Below are 21,791 nucleotides of genomic sequence, written 5' to 3'. Positions count from 1 at the left end.
ATATATATATATATATATATATATATATATATATATATATGCCAAAAATAAGGGTAACTACTATGAGGGGATTGCATATGACTCTAAAAATGAAAAATAAAAATGTTTTTTTAAAAAAGGGATTGATAAGATGTTAGTTGAAAAAGGGAAAAAGAAAAATTAAAAAAAAAACAGTTAAAAAAATTGTCTTTGAAAGACTAATGAATCATGGTGAAAAAGCCATGAATTCTATGTGCAGTATTCCCCTAGTGCTGGAGATCTCCCGTTCTCCTTGATCGGTAAACTTGGTCTTGGCTGGCTGTTCTTGCTGATCTTCTGGGGGAGGGGCCTGTTGCTGTGGTTTCCAGATGTCTTTGCCCGCGGGGGAATTGCCCCGCCCTTGTCAGTCCGGGCTAAGCAATCTGCTTGGGTTTGCTCTTGGGAGCTTTTGTTCCCTGCAAGCTCTCGATACAGCTTTGGAGGACAAGAGTGAAAATGGTGGCCTCCCAGTCTCTGCCCGGAGGAGCCAAGAACTTGGGGCATTGCTCCTCCGTGCGCCCCCAGAGAAAAGCAGTCAGTCACTCCCAACTCCCCAGTCTCTGGCTGCACTCCGTGCTCACCCGGCCTGTGACCGAGCATTTCTATCTCTGGCACCCAACCCCATGTGGAGTCTCCAAACCCAGCAGATCCCTGCAGTGCACTTCCGCGCCGCTCCTCCCGGGGGGAGGAAGGGGAGTCTCCCCGGCTCTGCTGCTTGTTGGGTCCCTGCTGGAGGAGCAGTGGCCCGACTGGGCCGCAGATCACAGTTTATCGCCACCCCGAGCTGAGAGCCCGCTCCTCGCCTCCGTCTCTGCAGCCGGCTTCCCCGCTCCGGTACCTGGGAGCTCTGCCGCACTCAGGCACCCCCGGTCTTTCTGTGACCCCGAGGGTCCTGAGACCACACTGTCCCGCGAGGGTTCCACCTCCCGCTTAGCCACTGGAGCGACATCCCTCAGAGGAGCCGACCCCCAAAAGTTCTGGTTTTGTGCTCCGCGGCTCTATCACTTGCCAGAAGCGGCCGATGGAGGCCCCCTCCCCTGCCGTCTATCCTCCCGAATATCGCCTCGGATTCACTTCTCCGCACGTCCTACCTTCCAGTAAGTGGTCGCTTTTCTCTTCAGAGAGTTGCTGCTATTCTTTTCTTTGATCTCCTGTTGAGTTCGTAGGTGTTCACAATGGTTTGATCCCTATTCATTTGAATTTCTGAGACCAGACGAAATCCAGGTCTCCTACTCCTCCACCATCTTGCTCCTGCCTCGAGAATGAGTTCTTAGAAGTAATAAGTGAAAGTACTTTATGCTAAAGAAGTATGTGAAAGAAAACTAAACAAACATAACACCTCCTCTTGTCATTGAAGGCAGATTTTATTTATATTATGGAGGTACTTTACCTTGCTTCACATTGTCCTTGATCTTGCCTAATCAAGACACTCTTTAATCAAACATGTTTTACATCTGACATCTTTTTCTCTTAGGAAATAATATACCTATCATTCAAGGTGTTATTGAAACAATGAACAAATATGAAGCCAAAGAGAGGTGTCTTCTATTTTGGTATTGCTTTTAAGATCCCAAATTCTTAACCCCACTTGTAATGTATTTATTTTGGTTTTAGTGGCCAAGGATGTCAATATTCTTTTTGATGAATTAGAAGCTGTCAACAGCCCTTGCAAAGATGACGATTCTCTGCTTCACCCCGGAAACCTAACCAGTACTTCAGATGATGCTAGCAGATTGGAAGCAGGAGGAGAGGTAAGTGTATGATTTCTTAAAAGTACAATATTTCATCCAGGTGGGAACCTGTGAAGCATATTCCAGGGGATTATTTAAAGTCGTCATCTCATTGAACTGTAGGTTTCCAGAAAACAAGGGGCAGGTCTTAATATTCTTTTGATTTCCTCCATAGGTCTAGCACATTTCAGGGATCCTGAGTCTACCTATGTTTAAAACAAACTTTCACTAAGTGATGTATTTCCCTTCTTATACCTAGAGACATTTCATTTATATAAAGGGAGATACTTAAAATCACTTGTCATTTTATGATAGTCTGCATTCTGAGTGTCACTAGTAGAAAGAAAGTTTTACAAGCGTGAACTTCCTTGTATAAATCCCCCAGCACATACAACAGTGACACAAGAGGGACCAGCTTTCAGTAGTTTCTGTTTGCCCTCTGTAATCTGGAAACTGATTGCAATTGTAAATAGATCCATCTGTTCATATGTCGTTTTGGAAGAAAAGTCTTTTGTTAGGGGCATTCACTCTTGCTTAGAGTTTGTCTCAGTGGAGTTTAATAGCTTCTTTGTATATGCGGTAGGTGTAGGTAATAGGAACACAAAATAAGAGTCTGTTATTGCATAGTCCTCCTGTACTTATTATTTCAGAGCCAGTTAACCATTGACAGGATGACACCTGTGAACAGGAAAAATTGTTTACTTCTCCCAAACTTCCCAGACTTCTTTCTGCCAACACCATATGCTACTGTCCAAGCATTTTTTTTTTAAACCTCATTCCTTTGTCATCTCTTCACACAGTTACCTTGAGTGCCATGATTTGACTTAAAGGAGCTATCTCAAAAGGGACCTCAAAGAGCACCTAGTCTTATCTCCTTAACTTACAGATAAGGAAACAGTCTCAGGAGGGTTAAGGCTTTGCTAACCCCCCTCATGATGCCGTGGCTGAGACCTTGTTTTTGCAGACAGATGCTGATGTGCTAAATCTACAGAGTAGTTCCCTTGCTTGGCAAATAATTGTTAAGAAAGTGTTTATTTGGGTAGGTTTCTGAGTACCTCTTAAAGCAAAAACCAAAAAAATAATCAGTGAGGATTGATCATCTATTGCGAATGTCTGCACCAAGGCATGGGATGTGACATTTCCATCCCTCTGGCTGATATTTTCCCTTTTGGATGAGGTGGCATACATGGCACTTATGCAGGAATGTACATTCTAGCAATGACCTTGGAGGTCTGGTGTGTTTGCCTCCCATACACCACTACTTGAAAACTGATGTAAACTGGGCCTATAGAAAAGGCAACCACCCCCCTACCCCCGTTTCCACTTGCTAGGTTCCTAGACATGTTTTTGAAGTCTATCAGCCTGAGAAACCGGGCTCTAGCCTAACCAGCCTGTACTTGATGGTCTCTTTCAGTGTTGTGCATGATTATAACAAGCCTATGGAGCCTGGAAGAAAATTATACCTACTATTTTGTTCTTTAATTTTTATATATGTAGTCACTACAAAATAATACTTATAACTTACATGTAAGTTTTGAAGCATAATAATAAAATGAACACCTTAAACTACCATCTAACTGATGAACTAAGATATTTTTCAAATTATGATGGCAACCTAGTTGTGGGTTACTAACTCCAATTATTTTTAGTGGAATGGAAAATTAATATTAGCATGTGTGCAAGTAGAAAGGATAAGTATCATCTTGTGAAACTTTTGTCTCAGATCCTTGGTATGTTTACATATGCACACAGATATCACAAAGTAAAATGTTTTCTTATTGTGGGCAAAATTTTTGAGGAATGTTGAACTAGCATAATACTAAAACCACCAAAGCTACTTTTAATCCCATCCCTCTACCATATTCCTGAATTTTTGTTTTTTTATTCTGTCACTCTAGAAATAGCTTTACCATGCACATACATAGCCTTAAAAACTTCTTTCTAGATTCATTTTATTTTGTGCTTTATTAAAAATCATGTAATATGAAGTCTTCTCTTGTTCTTTTTCTGTCTATATTGTTTTAGGATATGTGCTTACTATTAGATGTAACTGTAGTTCATTCATTTTTACTGCTATTCCACTGTATGACTTGTCCCACAATTAATTTACCTACTTGCCTGTCCATGAACATTTGAATTGATTCACATTTTTTATTTTCTACTCTTATGAGCAGTGCTGCTATAGATAGTCATATACATGTCTCCAAGTTGCTTTAATAAGGATTTTTCTTGCCAGTGTGTTTTCCAGAGTAAGTATATCAGTTTTCACTCTCACTTTTAGAATATGATCATTCTCAGTTGTCCCACATCCTTGCCAACATTTGATGTTATTGTTAGGTGTCTTAAGTTTTGTCCACTTCGCTCAATTCTTTTTCCAATTTTTATTTTTCTTCCCTACTGTTTACATTTTTCATTAATAAAAATATAATTTTGGTAAAACACAATGAAAAAATCATTTACTTTTAATTCTTTAATACTACCTCAGGCTCATTTTTATGAGTGTCTTAAACTGGTTTCTTTCTCTCTGTGTGCAGACAGTGCCAGAAAAAAACAAATCAAATGGACTTTACTTCAGAGATGGAAAGTGTCGAATTGACTATATTCTTGTGTACAGAAAATCCAACCCACAGACCGAAAAGAGAGAAGTATTTGAAAGAAATATTAGAGCAGAAGGATTACAAATGGAAAAAGAGGTAAATAGTTTGCTTGGTTGAGAAGAAACACAAATACGCATCTATTCATATTGAGAGGCAATTTAAAAATAAGCCATTATGTTATGTTCGTTATGTTAACAGAACATTTCATTTGGTCAGAATTTGCCAATCTGCAGTGTTTGGGGAATGTTCCAATACTTAATTTTTCGAAGCACAGTTTGCCTTTGAGAGCATTTTAATGCCAAAAGATTCCATGAAAATCAAAATACTCTTATTTCAGTTAAATGAATTGTTTCAGAGTGTTATGATTTATCTGACTTCCTAGGTCTACAGTTTCTCTGTGTGAATGGAGGGTTCTATTACATGGATTTAAGAAATCTTTGGATAAAATGCAATCATTTCACTCTGGAGCCTCTTTTTACATTTCAGGAAACATAATGAGCTTGGGCATCCTCACATACCAGGAGAGACTGTCTGGCTGATTTGGCCAAAATGATTCCATTTTAAGAGACATTCCGGTGTCTTTTTATCAGGTTCCATAACTCAAGGGTTACCTTACCAGTGTTTTTGTTCTCTCCCCTTCTTCTTTCTCTGTATAGGGATTTTTAAGGGAAAAATTACTAAGGAAGGTACCAGAGGCCCAGCCACACCTCTGGCCCACAATGAGATTATTGTGTACCCCAAAATACCATGCACATTTATAGAACTTGGCCCTGTTAGCTAGATTACATAACTCTTCTTACATTTTCCTTAAACATTTTGCAAAGCTTCTGGAGCTTTTCATAGTCAATGAGAAGAACATATTGGCAGTTAAAAATGTTTGCTTCTGATTCTGCTTCTCAAGGTTGAGGGGATAGATCTTTGAAATCAGAAATCCATGTTCTTCTTTGTATGGCACACACGGATTGCATGCTGATCTTAAGACACTTTAGATATGTAGGATTTTTCCAGATCTGTTAGACTGACCTCAACTCTTGAGCATTTAGGAAACAGAGCAGTATTTTTCTGGAACATCTCCAAAAAGAGAATTAGGAAAATGGCAAGGGGCGCCTGAGTGGCTCCATCGGTTGAGCATCTGACTCTTGATTTCAACCTCAGGTCGTCATCTCAGGGTCCTGAAATCGAGCCCGGCGTCTGGCTCCTTGCTCGGTGCAGTCTGCTTCTCTCCCTTTCTCTCCCTCTTCTTCTGCCCCTCCTCCTGTGAGCACACCCTCTCTCACTCTTTCTCTCTTGCTCTCTCTCTCTCCAATAAATAAATCTAAAAAAAAAAAATGACAAGATGATTATGGCCATAACAGGTTCTCCTTCTCAGGAAAGTGAATCCGGGTTTCTCCAAAGACTGTCTCAGCTGGAGGTTTCCTTGGAGCAACACACAGAGTTAAATACTTTGTTTCCACTTTTGTGGGGTTCCAGGAAATCTTTGTTCTACCCATAGAACATAGCTTTGATAAATCTTCTTCTTTAAGTGTTTATTGAGACAACTGTATACTCTTTTCTTAACATTGGTAGTGCATTAATATTTTTATTTTTTTTAAGATTTTATTTATTTATTTGACAGAGAGAGAGCGGAAGCAGGCAGAGCAACAGGCAGAGGGAGTGGGAGAAGCAGGCTTCCTGCTGAGCAGAGATCCCAACGCAGGACTTGAACCCAGGACCCTGGGATCATGACCTGAGCCAAAGGCAGACACTTAACTGACTGAGCCACCCAGGCACCCCTAATATTTTTATCCTTAAAAATCATTCCTTCACCTTTTATTCTTATTCCTTATTCAGAATTTTTATATAAAGCAGTGTGAATTGCCACCTGATCCTAAATAATGAAAGTCCTTCTTCTGATCCATTCTGATTCTGTCAGAGTCTTAATTCCCATCAAAACTATGTAGCTTTGTTCAATTACTGAGAGATTTCTATTTTAAGCTTCGTAACTATGTTCTCCATTCCTGGGGTTTCTTCTGCCTAGATCATTTTAATGCCATTTTATGACTTATTAGTTAAAACTCAAAAAGTTCAATACTTTTCTGAATAAGACCCAATACTACAGAGATTGCAAATCTCCTATGTGTCTCTTAAAATATCGTCTGTGCTACAGTATTCATCTACTGGAATTAAAGCAGGCAGCAGAGAATTGTGCTGCCTTTTGTTACCCAGTTTTGCTGACCATGGTGTGCCAGATTATTGCTGTATGATTTTGATTGTTTACAAGATAATTTTGTTTGGTTGTGACTTCTTGAAATTTTAATAGCTAGGTATTTGTTTAATGTATATTAGAAAAAAATAGCAGTTAGAAAAAGGGTTATGTCACCATATAGAAAACTTCATAAAAACTTATCTAAGCATTTCTTCCTCCTTTTCCCTCCAAGACTTCTCTGGATGGCAGCTTTCCTATTTCTCCTTTTTCCCCACAATCCTCTATCCACTACCAACAGCAAGTTTTTCCTCTTTCTGGAACCTTTGTTCTCAGCAGCCTTTCCCACTGCCCAGCTCCAGTCTTTTGCATACGTGGCGTAATTGGCCCTAATTCAGCCTCTGAGCTCTGCTCTGTGTTTTCATGGCCACAGCAGGCTCAGCAAGGAGAGTCTTTGCAGGTTCTTCTCTGCCTGAGAGGTAGCAGGCAATTATAGATAAATTAATTTTTTCCTGTCACAAATAATTAAAATAGAATGTCCCTTAGTTGAACAATAAACTTGTATCTACATTGTGTTATTAGATTTAGAAGCCATCAAAAGCACTCTTATTTAAATCAAGTGTTTTATAAACAGCCACAGCCAAGAGACCATAATATCAATAGCTATTTCAGCTTCCAGAAGTTACTTCACTCTTTTACACAGAAAACAAAGAACTTAGTTCAAGGTGGAAAACAAAAAAGAAAACCCAGAAAGCTACTATGAATCCATATATATCTGAGATGATTAACACTAAATACATTGTATGATTAGTGTTTTTTCTTCATTAAGTCATGATGCCCAGCAATTAATGGGAAACATGTTTCACAGACTTAGAGGGTTTGCCTTCAAAAGGGTAAAGACAGGCTCTGTAGTTGAACATTTTGACAATAAGAGAATTGTTATCTCTTTTAACACTGAATTTCAAGAAACAACTAGGAGAATCTTTAATTCATGATAAAAGTGAAGACATAGTCAAATTTAATCTTCCCTAAAAAAAACTTTACCCCTGCCTGATTAGTAAGCAGCTAAGTGCTTGCTTTTGGTACCCTGGGTCTTTAATATTCTGTAACTCATCTTTCATATTAGCCCAAAGAAAGCAGTCTATAGCAAAATTCCCAAGTGAAGTATCATTAAGTCCAAATGATCTGCTTCTTAGTGTCTATTTGAGGAAATCCCCCTTTTTAAAGGTAAACTCATATTTACTTACATTTTCCATTTCAGATTTTTTTTTCATTTTAAATTTTATGTTCATCATTGGCATTTTGGTACCTATTTTGAAATGATTATCATCAATAACAAGTTTATCTTTTCCTTTATATAAATAATCAAATTGTGGATGACTTTTGAATTGCCTGGAATGTGTGAGTAGTAGTTGTATTAATGAAGTGCTCTTTCTCTTTAGACCCACACAGAACATGGGGGGGAAACCTCTGTCATTAGTCTTTACAAAATAACTATATTAGATGAATCATGCCATTTTGATGATAGTTAATTCATTCATCAAACACGCACACTCCCTCTATGCCAGGCACTGCTTCAAGTACTAGGAACTCAGCAGTAAATAAAACAGACAGAAAGCCCTTTTCTGTTGGAACTTAAGCACAAAATTAAAAGTAAATATATATAAAATATCAATAAACATTATGGAGAAGAAAGTAAAGCAGGAAGTGTTGGAAGAGATTTGTAATTTTGTAGAAGTTGACAAGGGTAGGCCTCTCTTCCATGAAAAGGGAACAGTAAGTTCAAAGGCACTGAGGCAGAAGCTTCCCTAATGTGTTCATGGAACAGGAAGGAGGCCAATATGACAGTAGTCACTGAGCAAGGTGGAGAATAGTGAGGAATTACTCCAGAGAGACAATGGAAGACAGAGGACATCAGGCCTAGTGGTCACTGGGAAACTTTAGCTTTTCTGAGTGACAAGGACATCCTTGGACAGTTTTGCGCAGAGGCATGACCAGATCTGGTTTCTGTTTTATTAGGGTCACTTGGGTTGCCTGGTGATTTTGTTTTTTTTTTTTTTTTTTAAAGATTTTTTTTTAATTTATTTGAGAGAGAGAATGAGAGAGAGAGAGAGCACATGAGAGGGGGGAGGGTCAGAGGGAGAAGCAGACTCCCCGCCGAGCAGGGAGCCCGATGCGGGACTCGATCCCGGGACTCCAGGAACATTACCTGAGCCGAAGGCAGTCACTTAACCAACTGAGCCACCCAGGCGCCCCTAGTTGCCTGGTGATTTTGGACTATGGAAAGGGGAGTCATGGCAAGGGCAGAAGCAGGGAGATTCATTAGGAGATTTGTTGTGAGAATCCTGGAAAGAGAGGATGGTGGGTTGGTCAAGCACACAGCAGAGATGTTGAGAAGAGTAGAAAGTAGACCTTATGGGAATTTCAGACACTTTGTGGTCACAGGCTGTTTATTTGTTACATGCTATTCATTTAAGGAGTTGGAAGAAAGGAGTTGCCATTTACAGGGATGCGGAGAAGAGTGGGTCCTCTTGTAGGCAGGTTAAGCCTGGTGTGTCCCAGTGGTGGAGATGCTAAGTGGGACAGAAGAGTCTGGAATACAGGAGAGCTCTGATGGGGAGATATACACTGGGATGAGCTCACCAGTGGAATGACTACAAATGGAAAAGAGATCCAAGTATTGAACTGTGGGACATCACCTGTGTTGTGAATTTGGAGGATAAAGGAGCCAGAGGGAACCCGGAGGGTGTAATGCCTGGAAGAGAGTGTTTCAGGAGGGAGCGGTTGTGTCAAATGCTGCTGAGAGGGCAAGTAAGATCAGGACCCAAGTTAGCTATCGAATTTAACAATGTGACTGAGTTTAGTGAGCTGGGCAAGGGAAGTTTCTGTGGGGAGGTGAAAGTGAAAGCATGACCAAGGTATATTCAAGAAAGAAGAGGAGGAGAAAACTTGGAGAGGGCAGTTATAAGTAGCTCTTTCAAAAGAGAGAAATGGGGTGATAACTGGAGTAAGAAGTTGGGTCAAGAAAGAGTTCTTTCTATTTAAGGTGGTAGAAATAACTGCATATTTTCATGTTAATAAAAATCACTTACTTTGCAAAATTGATGTCGTAGAAGAGCGAAAGAAGAATTTACAGAGCAATGTCCTTGAAGCAGTAAGAAAAGAATGACCACAAGTTCCTCCCATTGCAGGGACCCACTTGCCTGTATCTGTGCCCACAAATGCAACCTTCCCTCTCGTGCTAAGGGTATCCTGACCATGCTCCTAGCTAAGGCCAACTCTTGGCTTTGGGCTCAAGATCCCATCCGCTCAGTCCTTATCAACATCATTGCCCCTAAATGTGATTAATTATAGTAAGCTTTAAAAACACACACAAAGGGCGCCTGGGTGGCTCAGTTGGTTAAGCGACTGCCTTCGGCTCAGGTCATGATCCTGGAGTCCCGGGATCGAGTCCCACATCGGGCTCCCTGCTCAGCGGGGAGTCTGCTTCTCCCTCTGACCCTCTTCCCTCTCCTGCTCTCTATCTCTCATTCTCTCTCTCAAGTAAATAAACAAAATCTTTAAACACACACACACACACACACACACACACACACACACACACACACAAATGAAAAATAATACATTCTGTTAAATTTTTTCTATTTTCACTTATTTCTAGAAGGATTGAAAACCTAACTGCAATAAACACATACACAACACTCAAAGTGAGTTATCTTGGAAATTTTCCTTTGAGATTATGACAAAAATAGTATTAAAATTTTAACTCATATTTATTAAGCACCTACTATTATCATCTCTCCCCATTTTATAGGTGAGACAATTGAAGCAAAGCAATAATTTGCCCCAGGGGACAAGGCCAACAAGAGATAAAGCTAGGATCAAAACCTGAGCGTACTTTCTCTTCTTTCTTATATTGTGTTGATTTCTGATATTTGAAGATGGATCTCAGAGTTGAGGAGGTTAGGAGAAAGGCTGAGGAGACAGGTAGAGTTAGGAAAAGGAAGGAGGGAAGTTGGGATTCCTAATGAAGTTGGGTGTTGTCTAGACTGTAGTTCTTGTGCACTTTGCCAGTAGCCATGGATTTGAATCTTGTTACAACCACTTACCAGCTGTGTCATCTTGAGTGGCTTACCAAACATTTCTGGATCTCAGTTTCCATATTTTTAATAAGGAAGATGATATTGCTTACCATGAATTGTGCGACGATTAAGTGAGACCCTATAAGCAAATACATAGTACAGTATAAATCTTTGTTTTTTTTTTGTTTTACTTTACCTTAAATTAAAATAATTAAATTATTTTAAATGAGTAAATATTAAATAAATAAATATTAAATAATTAAAATATTGTAGACGGTATGCACATTTGGCAAAAATTGAAAAGTTGGCACAAGCATGATTCCATTTTGTTACTTGCCTAGTGGTTGTGATTGAAGAACCTTAAAGTCAGTGAGACCTGCCTCATGGTTTTCAAACACACCTTTGTATAATTTCCTCCCGTTGAATGCAGGCAGGACTTGTGACTTGCTGTTAACCAATAGACTACGGCAAATGTAGTAGAAAGTCACTTCAATGATACTATGGTATATAAGACTCCATCTTAGTCAACTGCATTAGGAAGACTCTTGTTTGTTGGCTTTAAGGAAGTAAGCTACCATGTTGTAAGACAGTCTATGAAGGAGGCCAGGTACAAAGAAAGGTGGGGTAGCCTCTAGGAGTCAAGAGTTGCCCCCAGTTGACAACCAGCAAGAGAACAGGGACCTCAGTCCTACAACAATGAGGAGGTGAATTCTGCCAACAACAGGGGGTAATTTGAAAGCAGATCCATTTCCTCACTTGAGCCTCTTATGAGACTGTAGCCCTAACCAAGAGTTGTATTGGAACCTGGTGAGACCCCAAAGCAGCTAAGCCAGCTATGCTGTGCCTGGGTTCTGACCTACAGAAACTCTGAAATCCCTAGTGTATGTAGTAAGCCTGTAAATTCATGGTGTACTCTGTTATACAGTCGTAGATAGCTAATAGAGTGATTAGGAGTCTAGGGCTAGACATTCTCAGTGCTTATTTTTTTCCACCATTAAAAGCTGTGTGCTTCTGGGGTGGTTAGCTCATTTACAAAATGAGACTAATGAGATATATTTCATGGTTATTATGATAGTTAAGTGAGAATTCATATCAAGTGCTTAGCTCTATACTTGTCATATTTTAAGCATTTAATAAATCTTTGTTATCATCATTATAGTTATAACAGCTAAATAAAGTATATTAACACTTTTTTTTAAAAACTTTATTTTATCATGTTATGTCAGTCACCATACAATACATCATTAGTTTTTGATGTGGTGATCCACGATTCATTGTTTTTGTATAACACCCAGTGCTCCATGCAGTATGTACCCTCCTTAATACCCATTACTGGGCTAACCCATCCCTCCATCCTCTCCCCTCTAGAACCCTGTTTGTTTCTCAGAGTCCATAGTCTCTCATGGTTCCTCTCTCCCTCCAATGTCCCCCCCTTCATTTTTCCCTTCCTTCTCCTAATGTCCTTCATGCTGTTCCTTTATGTTCCATAAATAAGTGAAATCATAATTGACTTTCTCTGCTTGACTTTTTCACTTAGCATAATCCCCTCCAGCCCCATCCATGTTGATGTAAAAGTTGGGTATTCATCCTTTCTGATGGCTGAGTAATATTCCATTGTATATATGGACCACATCTTTTCTATCCATTCATCTGTTGAAGGGCATCTTGGCTCTTTCCATAGTTAGGCTATTGTGGACATTGCTGCTATGAACATTGGGATGCATATGGCCCCTCTTTTCACTATGTGTCTTTGGGATAAATACACAGGAGTGCTATCAGAAAAGACCCCAAATCGCCAAGGAAATGTTGAAAAAGAAAAATAAAGTTGGGGGCATCATGTTGCCCAATTTCAAGCTATATTACAAAGCAGTGATCACCAAGACAGCATGGTACTGGCACAAAGACATATAGACCAATGGAACAGAATAGAGAGCCCAGATATGGACCCTCAACTCTATGGTCAAATAATCTTCGACAAAGCGGCAAAAAATATGCAATGGAAAAAAGACAGTCTCTTCAATAAATGGTGCTGGGAAAATTGGACAACCACATGCAGAAGAATGAAACTCGACCATTCTCTAACACCATACACAAAGGTAAACTCAAAATGGATGAAAGACCTCAATGTGAGACAGGAATCCATCAAAATCGTAGAGGAGAACATAGGCAATAACCTCTTTGACATCGGCCACAGCAACTTCTTTCAAGATACATCTCCAAAGGCAAGTGAAACAAAAGCTAAAATGAACTTTTGGGACTTCAAGATAAAAAGCTTCTGCACAGCAAAGGAAATAGTCAACAAAACAAGGAGGCAACCCACGGAATGGGAGAAGATATTTGCAAATGACACTACAGATAAAGGGCTGGTATCCCAGATCTATAAAGAACTTCTCAAACTCAACACCCAAAAAACAAATAATCAAGTCAAAAAATGGGCAGAAGACATGAACAGCCACTTCTCTGAAGAAGACATACAAATGGCTAACAGACACATGAAAAAGTGTTCATCATCATTAGCCATCAGAGAAACTCAAATCAAAACCACACTGAGATACCACCTTATACCGGTTAGAATGGCAAAAATGGACAGGGCAAGAAACAACAAATGTTGGAGAGGTTGTGGAGAAAGGGGAACCCTCTTACACTGTTGGTGGCAATGCAAGTTGGTACAGCCACTTTGGAAAACAGTGTGGAGGTGCCTCAAAAAATTAAATATAGAGCTACCCTATGACCCAGCTATTAACACTTACTTTTAAAATAGTTTTTCTTTTCTTTTTTTTTAAGATTTTATTTATTTATTTGAGAGAGAATGAGAGATAGAGAGCACGAGTGGGAAGAGGGTCGGAGGGAGAAGCAGACTCCCCACTGAGCAGGGAGCCTGATGTGGGACTCGATCCAGGATCATGACCTGAGCCGAAGGCAGTCGCCCAAGGCAAACTTCAGATAAAGTTTTTTGTATAGTTTACAAATCGCTTAAAATGTAACCATTAGGAATAGCAACATCAACTGACCATATGTTGCTAATGTATATGCATTAATGAGATTCATTGTTACCCTGTAATGCTCTTGGAAAAACTCAGAATACATTAGGTAACAAGTTTAGCATTGTCAAGGTTCAGATATTTATCTGCTTCCAGAGGATTTGGTTTTGGATTCATCAGGGAATGAAGTTATAGATCAGAACTTTAAAAAACAAACACCTAAACTATACTTGTTCGCCCAACCTAGTCTTGCTTTACCCTAATCAAGGGAAACTTTCACGAAGATTTCCCCATTTAAAACTAATTTCACCCAGATGTTCTCTGCCCACATAGGCACCCTTTCTCTTTTTCATTCCTGTGTAGGTTCTGCGACCATATCCAGCTAGTTGCTGTAGATGCTCTCTCAGGATCCAAAGCTCCGAGATAACGAGGAGAGAATCAGCGACTCCTCCCTTACTTCATAGTTAAAACCATGATGATGAGTGTCAGGACAAACTGAACTATCCAAATTCCTGTCCTCTAGTGCTTTCTGTCCTTAAAAGAGAGATTTACTTTACTTAATAATCTCTACTTCCTTGTATGTCACACATATGTATTACCAAGGGTCTCAGATTGAGGTAAAGGGAAAAGAAATTTAAGGACAATCATAAGCAAAGAGCAGATGAAACAGATTTTTCTCCGAACATCAAAGCCCTAGAGATTCCTTGAAGGTCTGTGTTAGTCCATTCAGGCTGCTATAACAAAATACCACAGACTAGACGGTTTATAAACAGTAGAAATTTTTCACAGTTCTGGAGACTGGGAAGTCCAAAATCAAGCAACCCACAAATCTGGTGTCTGCTGAGGGCCCACTTCCTCGTTCGTAGCCATTGCATTCTCCCCGTGTCTTCACATGGCAGAAGGGGTGAGCTAGCTCTCTGGGATCTCTTTTATGTATAAGGCTCTAATCCCATTCATGAAGCCTCCACCTTTCTGACCCAGTAACCTTCCAAATACTCCCAGCTCTTAATATCATCACATTAGGGATTAGGATTTCAACATATTTTGGGGGAACGTAAAACATTCAGACCATAGCAGTGTCTTTCAGGGGTTATCGTTGGCTTTTTCACTGAGTTTTTTATTTTAATTCCACTATGGTTGACAGACAGTGTTATGTTAGTGTCAAGTATACAATATAGTGATTCAACAATCCTGTACATCATTACTCAGTGCTCCTCATGATAAGTGAGTTCTTAATCCCCTTCACCTATTTCACCCACCCCCCCCAGCCACCTCCTCTCCCCACCCACCTCCCCTCTGATAAGCTTTATTTTAAAGGAGTACCCTCAATTACAGTTATTATTTTTTTCAACAAGAATACTTTTTACTTGAAGCATACTTTGGAATACATGGTTCTAAAATATATATGTAAAACATTCCATCCAAGAAAAATAGAGTACGGATTTTCTTCAAGTACACACAGAAGAATCCCCTTGTTAAATCACATAAAAAGAGACATAACAAGTGCTAAAAATTTAAGAAGACTGAAATCTTACCAAGTATGTTTTTCAGCCACAATAATACAAAAGATCAACAATAAACAAAACTGGAAAATCCACACTGTAAATATTAAATATTTAATATGTAAATATTAACACACTACTGCACAAGCCAGGGGTCAGATAAAAAAATCAAATGGCAAATCAAACTATGTCTCAAGACAAAAGAAAAAGAAAACACAGTATTCCAAAACCTATGGGATACAGCAAAAGCAGATGTTAGAGTAAAATTTATGCTATCATGCTTGTATTAAGAAAAGCTCAAATAAACATAACACCACAAGGAACTAGAAAAAGAAGAAACTTAGCTGAAATTTAGTAGAGGAGAAATAACAGAGAAAAATCAGAAATAAAATAGAGACCAGGATAAGCAATAAAATAACATTGAAAGTAATAGCCAGTCCCCCCCCCCAAAATTGGCAACTACATTAACTAAGAAAAAAAAGTCCCAAAAAACAAAATGAGAAATGGAAGAGGAAACAATACAACAGATAACCACAGAAAATACATTGTGTGATAACAGATTACAGATAGAACAATTATATACTAACAAATCAGATGACTTACAAAAAAAAGATAATTTTTAAAAATGCACAAGTTACCATGATTAAATCATGAATCTTGAATCCAAGAAATAAGAAATCTTCTTAGACCAATAACAAGAATGAAAGTTGAATTAGGAACCAAAAATCTCCCAGGACAGGAAAGCCCAAGACCACATGATTTCATTGGTGAATTCTGCCAAACATTTAAATAAATAATTTATGACACTTTTTATCAAATCTTACAAATAATGGAATAGAGGTAACACATTCAAAATCATTCCATGAAGCCAGTACTACCCTAATACCAAAGCAGGATAAAAACAATACAAGAATAAAAAAGTCTATTTTGTCTGATATGTATATTGCTACTCTTTCTTTTGACATCTATTTGTGCAATAAATGTTTCTCCACACCCTCACTTTCAAGCTTCAGGTGTCTTCAGGTCTAAAATGAGTTTCTTATAAGCAGCATATACATGGTTTTTGTTTTTAATCCATTTTGACACCCTGTCTTTTGATTGGAGCATTTAGTCCATTTACATTCAGAGTAATTATTGATAGATATGTATTTATTCCTATTTTATTACTTGTTGTTTGGTTGTTTCTGGACATTTTTTCTGATCCTGTCACTTTTGGTCTCTCCTTTATACTCAGAGTCCCCTCTAATATTTCTTGTAGAACTGGTTTAGTGGTCACAAACTTCTTCAGGTTTTGTTTGTCTGGGAGACTCTATCTCTCCTCCTATTCTAAATGATAGCCTTGCTGGATAGAGTATTCTTGGCTGCAGATTTTTCCCACTCAGTGCTTTGAACATATCATGCCACTCTCTTCTGGCTTGCCAAATTTCTGGTGAGAAATCTTCAGCTAGCCTTATAGATTTTCCCTTGTAAGTTAAGGACTTCTTTGGTCTTGCTGCTTTTAAGATTTTTTCCTTATCACTATATTTTCCAAATTTAATTACAGTATGTCTTGGTGTTGGCCTTCTTTTGTTGATTTTGTTGGGAGTTCTCTGCCTCTGGATCTGGATGTCTGTTTCCTTCCCCAGATTAGGGAAGTATTCTGCCATTATTTTTTGAAATAAATTTTCTGCCCATTTTACTCTTTTTCTGAGACTCCTGTAATGTGAATGTTATTATGTTTGATGGAGTCACTGATTTCCTTAAGTCTATCCTCGTGTTGCTTAGTTCTTCTTTTACTCTTTCGTTCAACTTCATTGTTTTCCATTATTTTGTCTTCTAGGTCCCTCACTAATCAATTCCTCCACTTCTTCCAGCCTGCTGTTCATTGCATTGAGCCTGTTTCCAATCTTGCTTATTGTATTCTTCATCTCTGGAGTCTTTTATCTCTGTTGTAAGGGTTTCATTCATGTCTTCTTTTCTCAAGCCCAGTGAGTATCCTTATGACTGTTACTTTAAATTCTCCATCAGTCATGTTTCTTATGTGTTTCACTTAGGTCTCTGACTGTGGCCTTATCTTGTTTTCTTTCTTCTTTTTTTTTTTTTTAAAGATTTTATTTATTTGACAGGGAGAGAGAGAGGCAGGGAGAGGGAGAAGCAGACTCCCTGTGGAGCAGAGAGCCCCATGTGGGGCTTGATCCCAGGACCCTGGGATCACGACCTGAGCCAAAGGTAGACACTTAATTGACTGAGCCACCCAGGTGCCACTCTTGTTCTTTCTTTTGAGATAAATTCCTCCATCTTGGCATTTTGTCTAAGTCTCTGCCTTCTTCTCTGTGTTAGAAAAGCCAGTTATGTTTCCTGCTCCTAAAAGTAATGGCCTTATGAAGAAGAGGTCATGGAGTGCCCAGAGCCTGGCGCTTTAGGGAGTGTCTCTGGTATGTGCTGTGTGTGCTCTGCTGTTGTGTTTTGACTGTTCTATCCTTCATGCCAGTCATCTGCAGAGACTCCTTGCCGGATGCAGGCAATGTTTGGTTCCTGGCCTGAATGTGGTGAGTTTCAACTAGGTGTGCTCTTGTCTGTGAAATGAGACCTGACACAGACTCCACCAGAACTGAGGCCCTGCAGAACTACCTGGTCAAGAGACATGGTGTAAGCAGGAGTTTGTGCTGGTCTTCTGGAGAAAGGGGCCCAGCATGCTGGGACTGATGCAAGCTTGACTGATCTACAGCAGCATAGGGGTGGGTAGGGAGGCATGTGTGTGTGTGTGTTGGGGGAGGTTGGTGTAAGCAAGTTATGCAGCCAGTGTCTGGGTTGAGCTACTTCCCTCAGGTGGCTCTGTGTTTATGCTGAGGGGTGGGAGACAGAAATGGTACCAGCCAGTTCCTTTATTCCTGGAGAGATGTCTCCCTGAATGCTGCCTCTAGAATAGCAAATAATCTCCCCACTGTGTGCCGCAGGCATTTTTCAGATCACTGTTTCCACACTGTCTGCCCCCAAGTTATTTGCCTGCCTTCTCTCTGGGAGCAGGGCAGTGCCCTTTGAGCTCTATCCCAGCCGTGACCACTGACCTTTAAAACTCCAGATTTTAAGCCCTGCTGGTGGCAAAAACTCAAAAAATTCAGCCCCTCTCATTTTCCAAGCCAGTGGCTTTGGGCAGATGTTCTCCTTGTGTGTTCCCTTGTATGCTCCTCTCTCTCTTGCCCTTCTCTGCGAACACATCTCCCTCCCCTCCACAGCACCTGGTGATCTGTTTCTCTCTTAAACCACATCTCCACACTTCCTACCTTCTTCAGTATGGCCTCTTCTCTCCCTTTAGTTTTGGACTTTGTTCTGTCAGTATCCAGGCCAATTTCTGGGATATTTAGGATGAACAGTTATCTAGTTGTGTTTGTGGGACGAGGTGAGCCCAAGGCCCTCCTACGCTGTTGCCATCTTTGATCAGGGATTACCATTGTTGATGCATGCTTTCACTGGCCCCTTTTTAAAAGTGCTGTCTTAGGGGGCACCTGGATGGCTCAGTCAGTTGAGCATCTGACTCTTGATTTTGGCTCAGATCATGATTTCAGGGTCCTGGGATGGAGCCCCATGTTGGACTCCACTCTCAGCGGGGAGTCTATTTAGGTTTTCCTTAGCAGAAGCAGAACCTGAGGTGAGGATCTTTGCTAAAGTTGGTTGGCAGGGTACTCTCAGGAGAAAGGAAAGTGAGGAAAGTAGAAAAGAGCAGAGAGAAAAGCTAAGCCAAAAATGTGTTCTTTGATTCAACAGGGAAGGTCTGCAGCAGAGAGTGCATCACAGAGCTGGGTCACCTTTAAACCAAGGGTCTCCATGTTAGTCATTGGCTGAGGTTTGTGGAGGTGGTAGAAGGTGGATGCTCCTCCTTTTTGACAAAAGGTGATTCTCCAACATGCATGGAAGTTTGACTTCTGGGCCAGGCACCATTAGCATTCACTACCACTGATAATGAGTCTGTAGTAGAGATGTTGCCAAGTCTGTGGTGTTTAGATGGCTCACGTTGAGATCCCAGTAACCAGGGAATTCATGAGGGTACTTGATGGAAATAAAGAGAGAAGAAATGCATATGGGCATTTTAATTTTGCCCAGTGAGGAGCTGATTTCCATGGTTGTGTCTAGGTAACACCAATCAATTTAGTTCCAGGGTTTCTCAGCTTCTGCACTATTGACATTTTGGGCTGTATAAGTCTTCGTTGTAGGGGGCTGTCCTGTATACCAAGGGATATTTAGCAGCATCCCTAGCCTCTGCCCACGAGATGCCAGTAGTGCCTCCTCCCAAAGTTATGATAACCAAAAATGTCTTCAGGCATTGTCTTATATCCCCAGGAAGGGAAGCAGATGAGTGCAAAATCATTCCTTGTTGAGAACCACTGAGTTAGACCCTTTGATCCAACATTATACAGTGTGTGGCAGTGTACATGAGGTAGCTAGAGGAACTAAAGGCAGCTATTTCATTGCAGACTAACTGATTTAAACACTCTTAACATCAGACTCTTGAATCAGAAAGAGACCTATGTATTTGAGGGGAAAGATAGGGTAAGATTGGCCTTTCAGAGGCTTAATAAATAACTAGTAAGATTCTTAACCTCTTACTGCCTCAATTTCTTCACTTATTACGTGGCAGATAATTCTAATAGGGCTATTATAAGGATCAAATGAGTTAACATGTTATAATGTGCTTAGGTAAGAGTCTGGCACATATTAAGTGCTCAGTAAATGCTTGCTGTTGGTATTGACAGTAAAGGGAGTGGCTTCAACCATTGGTCATCTGTTTCATGATCTCAGGCATTCAACCCCATCACCTCTTGGCCTGTGGGTCCTTGCCTTGAAAGGATCTGGTAGGTAGCAAAGATACCAATGGTAAATCTTACCTCATTGCCAGGACTTAGTCCTTTGTGGTGTCACCTACAACTGCCCCATATCAGTCCATCAGAATCACGTCCTTGTTCTCACTGCTCCATCTTCTTTTTTTTTTATTATTATTAATCACCATACCTTACACTATTAGTTTTTGATGTAGTGTTCCATGATTCATTGTTTGTGAATAACACACACTGGGTGTCTGTATAACACCCAGTGCTCCATGCAGAACGTGCCCTCTTTTTTTTTCTTTAAATTTTTTATTGTTATGTTAATCAGCATACATTGCATCATTAGTTTTTGATGTAGTCTTCCATGATTCATTGTTTGTGCATAACACCCAGTGCTCCACGCAGAACGTGCCCTCTTTAATACCCATCACCAGGCTGACCCATCCTCCCACCCTCCTCCCCTCTAGAACCCTCAGTTTGTTTTTCAGAGTCCATCATCTCTCATGGTTCGTCTCCCCCTCCGATTTCCCCCCCTTCATTCTTCCTCTCCTGCTATCTTCTTTTTTTTTAAACATATAATGTATTATTTGTTTCAGAAGTACAGGTCTGTGATTCAACAGTCTTGCACAATTCACAGCACTCACCATAGCACATACCCTCCCCAATGTCTATCACCCAGCCACCCCATCCCTCCCACCCCCCACCACTCCAGCAACCCTCAGTTTGTTTCCTGAGATTAAGAATTCCTCATATCAGTGAGATCATATGACATATGTCTTTCTCTGATTGACTTATTTCGCTCAGCATAACACCCTCCAGTTCCATCCACATCGTTGCAAATGGCAAGATCTCATTCCTTTTGATGGCTGCATAATATTCCATTATGTATATATACCACATCTTCTTTATCCATTCATCTGTCGATGGACATCTTGGCTCTTTCCACAGTTTGGCTATTGTGGACATTGCTGCTATAAACATCGGGGTGCACATACCCCCTTCTGATCCCTACATTTTTATCTTTGGGGTAAATACCCAGTTACTGCTCCATCTTCTTAAGACAGTTTCATCAAATTGTGGGGGAGGCCTCTCTCTCCTTCTCTATCCCTCTGTTATTCTCTGTCTCCCTCTCTTCTGTCTCTTCTGTTTCTGTCCCTCTCTCTCTCCTTTTCCCCCACCAACCCCCTTACTTTTACTATAATTTTTAGACCAGTTAAAGATCCGAGGGCCTAATTATCATTGCCTCCATTGCTTTTGCTTATTTTAAGAAGATACTTCTGTTGCCAGGTCAAGATGACCAGTACAAAGTTATCTTGAACTGACTTACTCAAAAGTTTATTCTAAATCAATGCATATTTCTTATGACTCATGTATATTCCTTTGCTAAAGACAGTATAACATTAATGGAAAAAAAATATCCATTATACAAGGCCCAGCTGAAGAACTGAGTTGGTATTATAAACTATTGTTACCATCCCACAGGACAAAATAATCTGAAAGACTTCCTGAGTGGTCCAAACTGAACTTTTGCATTGTCATCACTTACTGTGTACCAAATGTAGGCATTGCATTGTTGCACCTCTGAATGGAAATGAAGTCCTTTATTTATGGTGTTATTTTTGTGTCTTTTGTTTTTACTACATGTTATATTAAGTTGCTGAAGATTACTCAAAGTATATATACTGGGGATATGGCACTACTTCTTCATTAATGAGATGGAGATGCTTCAAAGTTTTGAAGCAGTCCAGAGAACTATAAATCCGTGGTCTCCTGCCTGTAATTCTTGCAGGTGGAAACTTTGAAAAAGATGAATTATAAGCTGAATTTTATGAACCAAAGCCTAATATACTTTGGTTGCAAAAGTGATGATGCAGCACTGTCCCTTGAGGCAGAGACC

General features: G+C 39.9%; 1 protein-coding gene across 9 annotated transcripts in view; it reads left to right on the top strand.

Annotated features, from left to right (window-relative positions):
* Window positions 1–21,791, top strand: part of ANO4 (anoctamin 4) — a 444,815-nt gene that overhangs the window by 245,436 nt on the left and 177,588 nt on the right. For all 9 annotated transcript variants that reach the window (XM_073900417.1, XM_073900416.1, XM_073900420.1 and 6 more), the window contains 2 exons: window positions 1,633–1,769; window positions 4,283–4,441. In XM_073900417.1, the coding sequence (XP_073756518.1) occupies window positions 1,633–1,769; window positions 4,283–4,441 (296 nt within the window). The remainder of the gene's footprint in view (window positions 1–1,632; window positions 1,770–4,282; window positions 4,442–21,791) is intronic.

This window comes from Callorhinus ursinus, unplaced genomic scaffold, assembly GCF_003265705.2.
Source record: "Callorhinus ursinus isolate GAN/ISIS: 27379988/994484 unplaced genomic scaffold, GSC_fseal_2.0 scaffold14, whole genome shotgun sequence".
In the NCBI taxonomy this organism is placed as follows: domain Eukaryota; kingdom Metazoa; phylum Chordata; class Mammalia; order Carnivora; family Otariidae; genus Callorhinus; species Callorhinus ursinus.
Note: the sequence above shows the minus strand (reverse complement) of the source record. Positions and strands in the feature narration are given on the sequence as shown.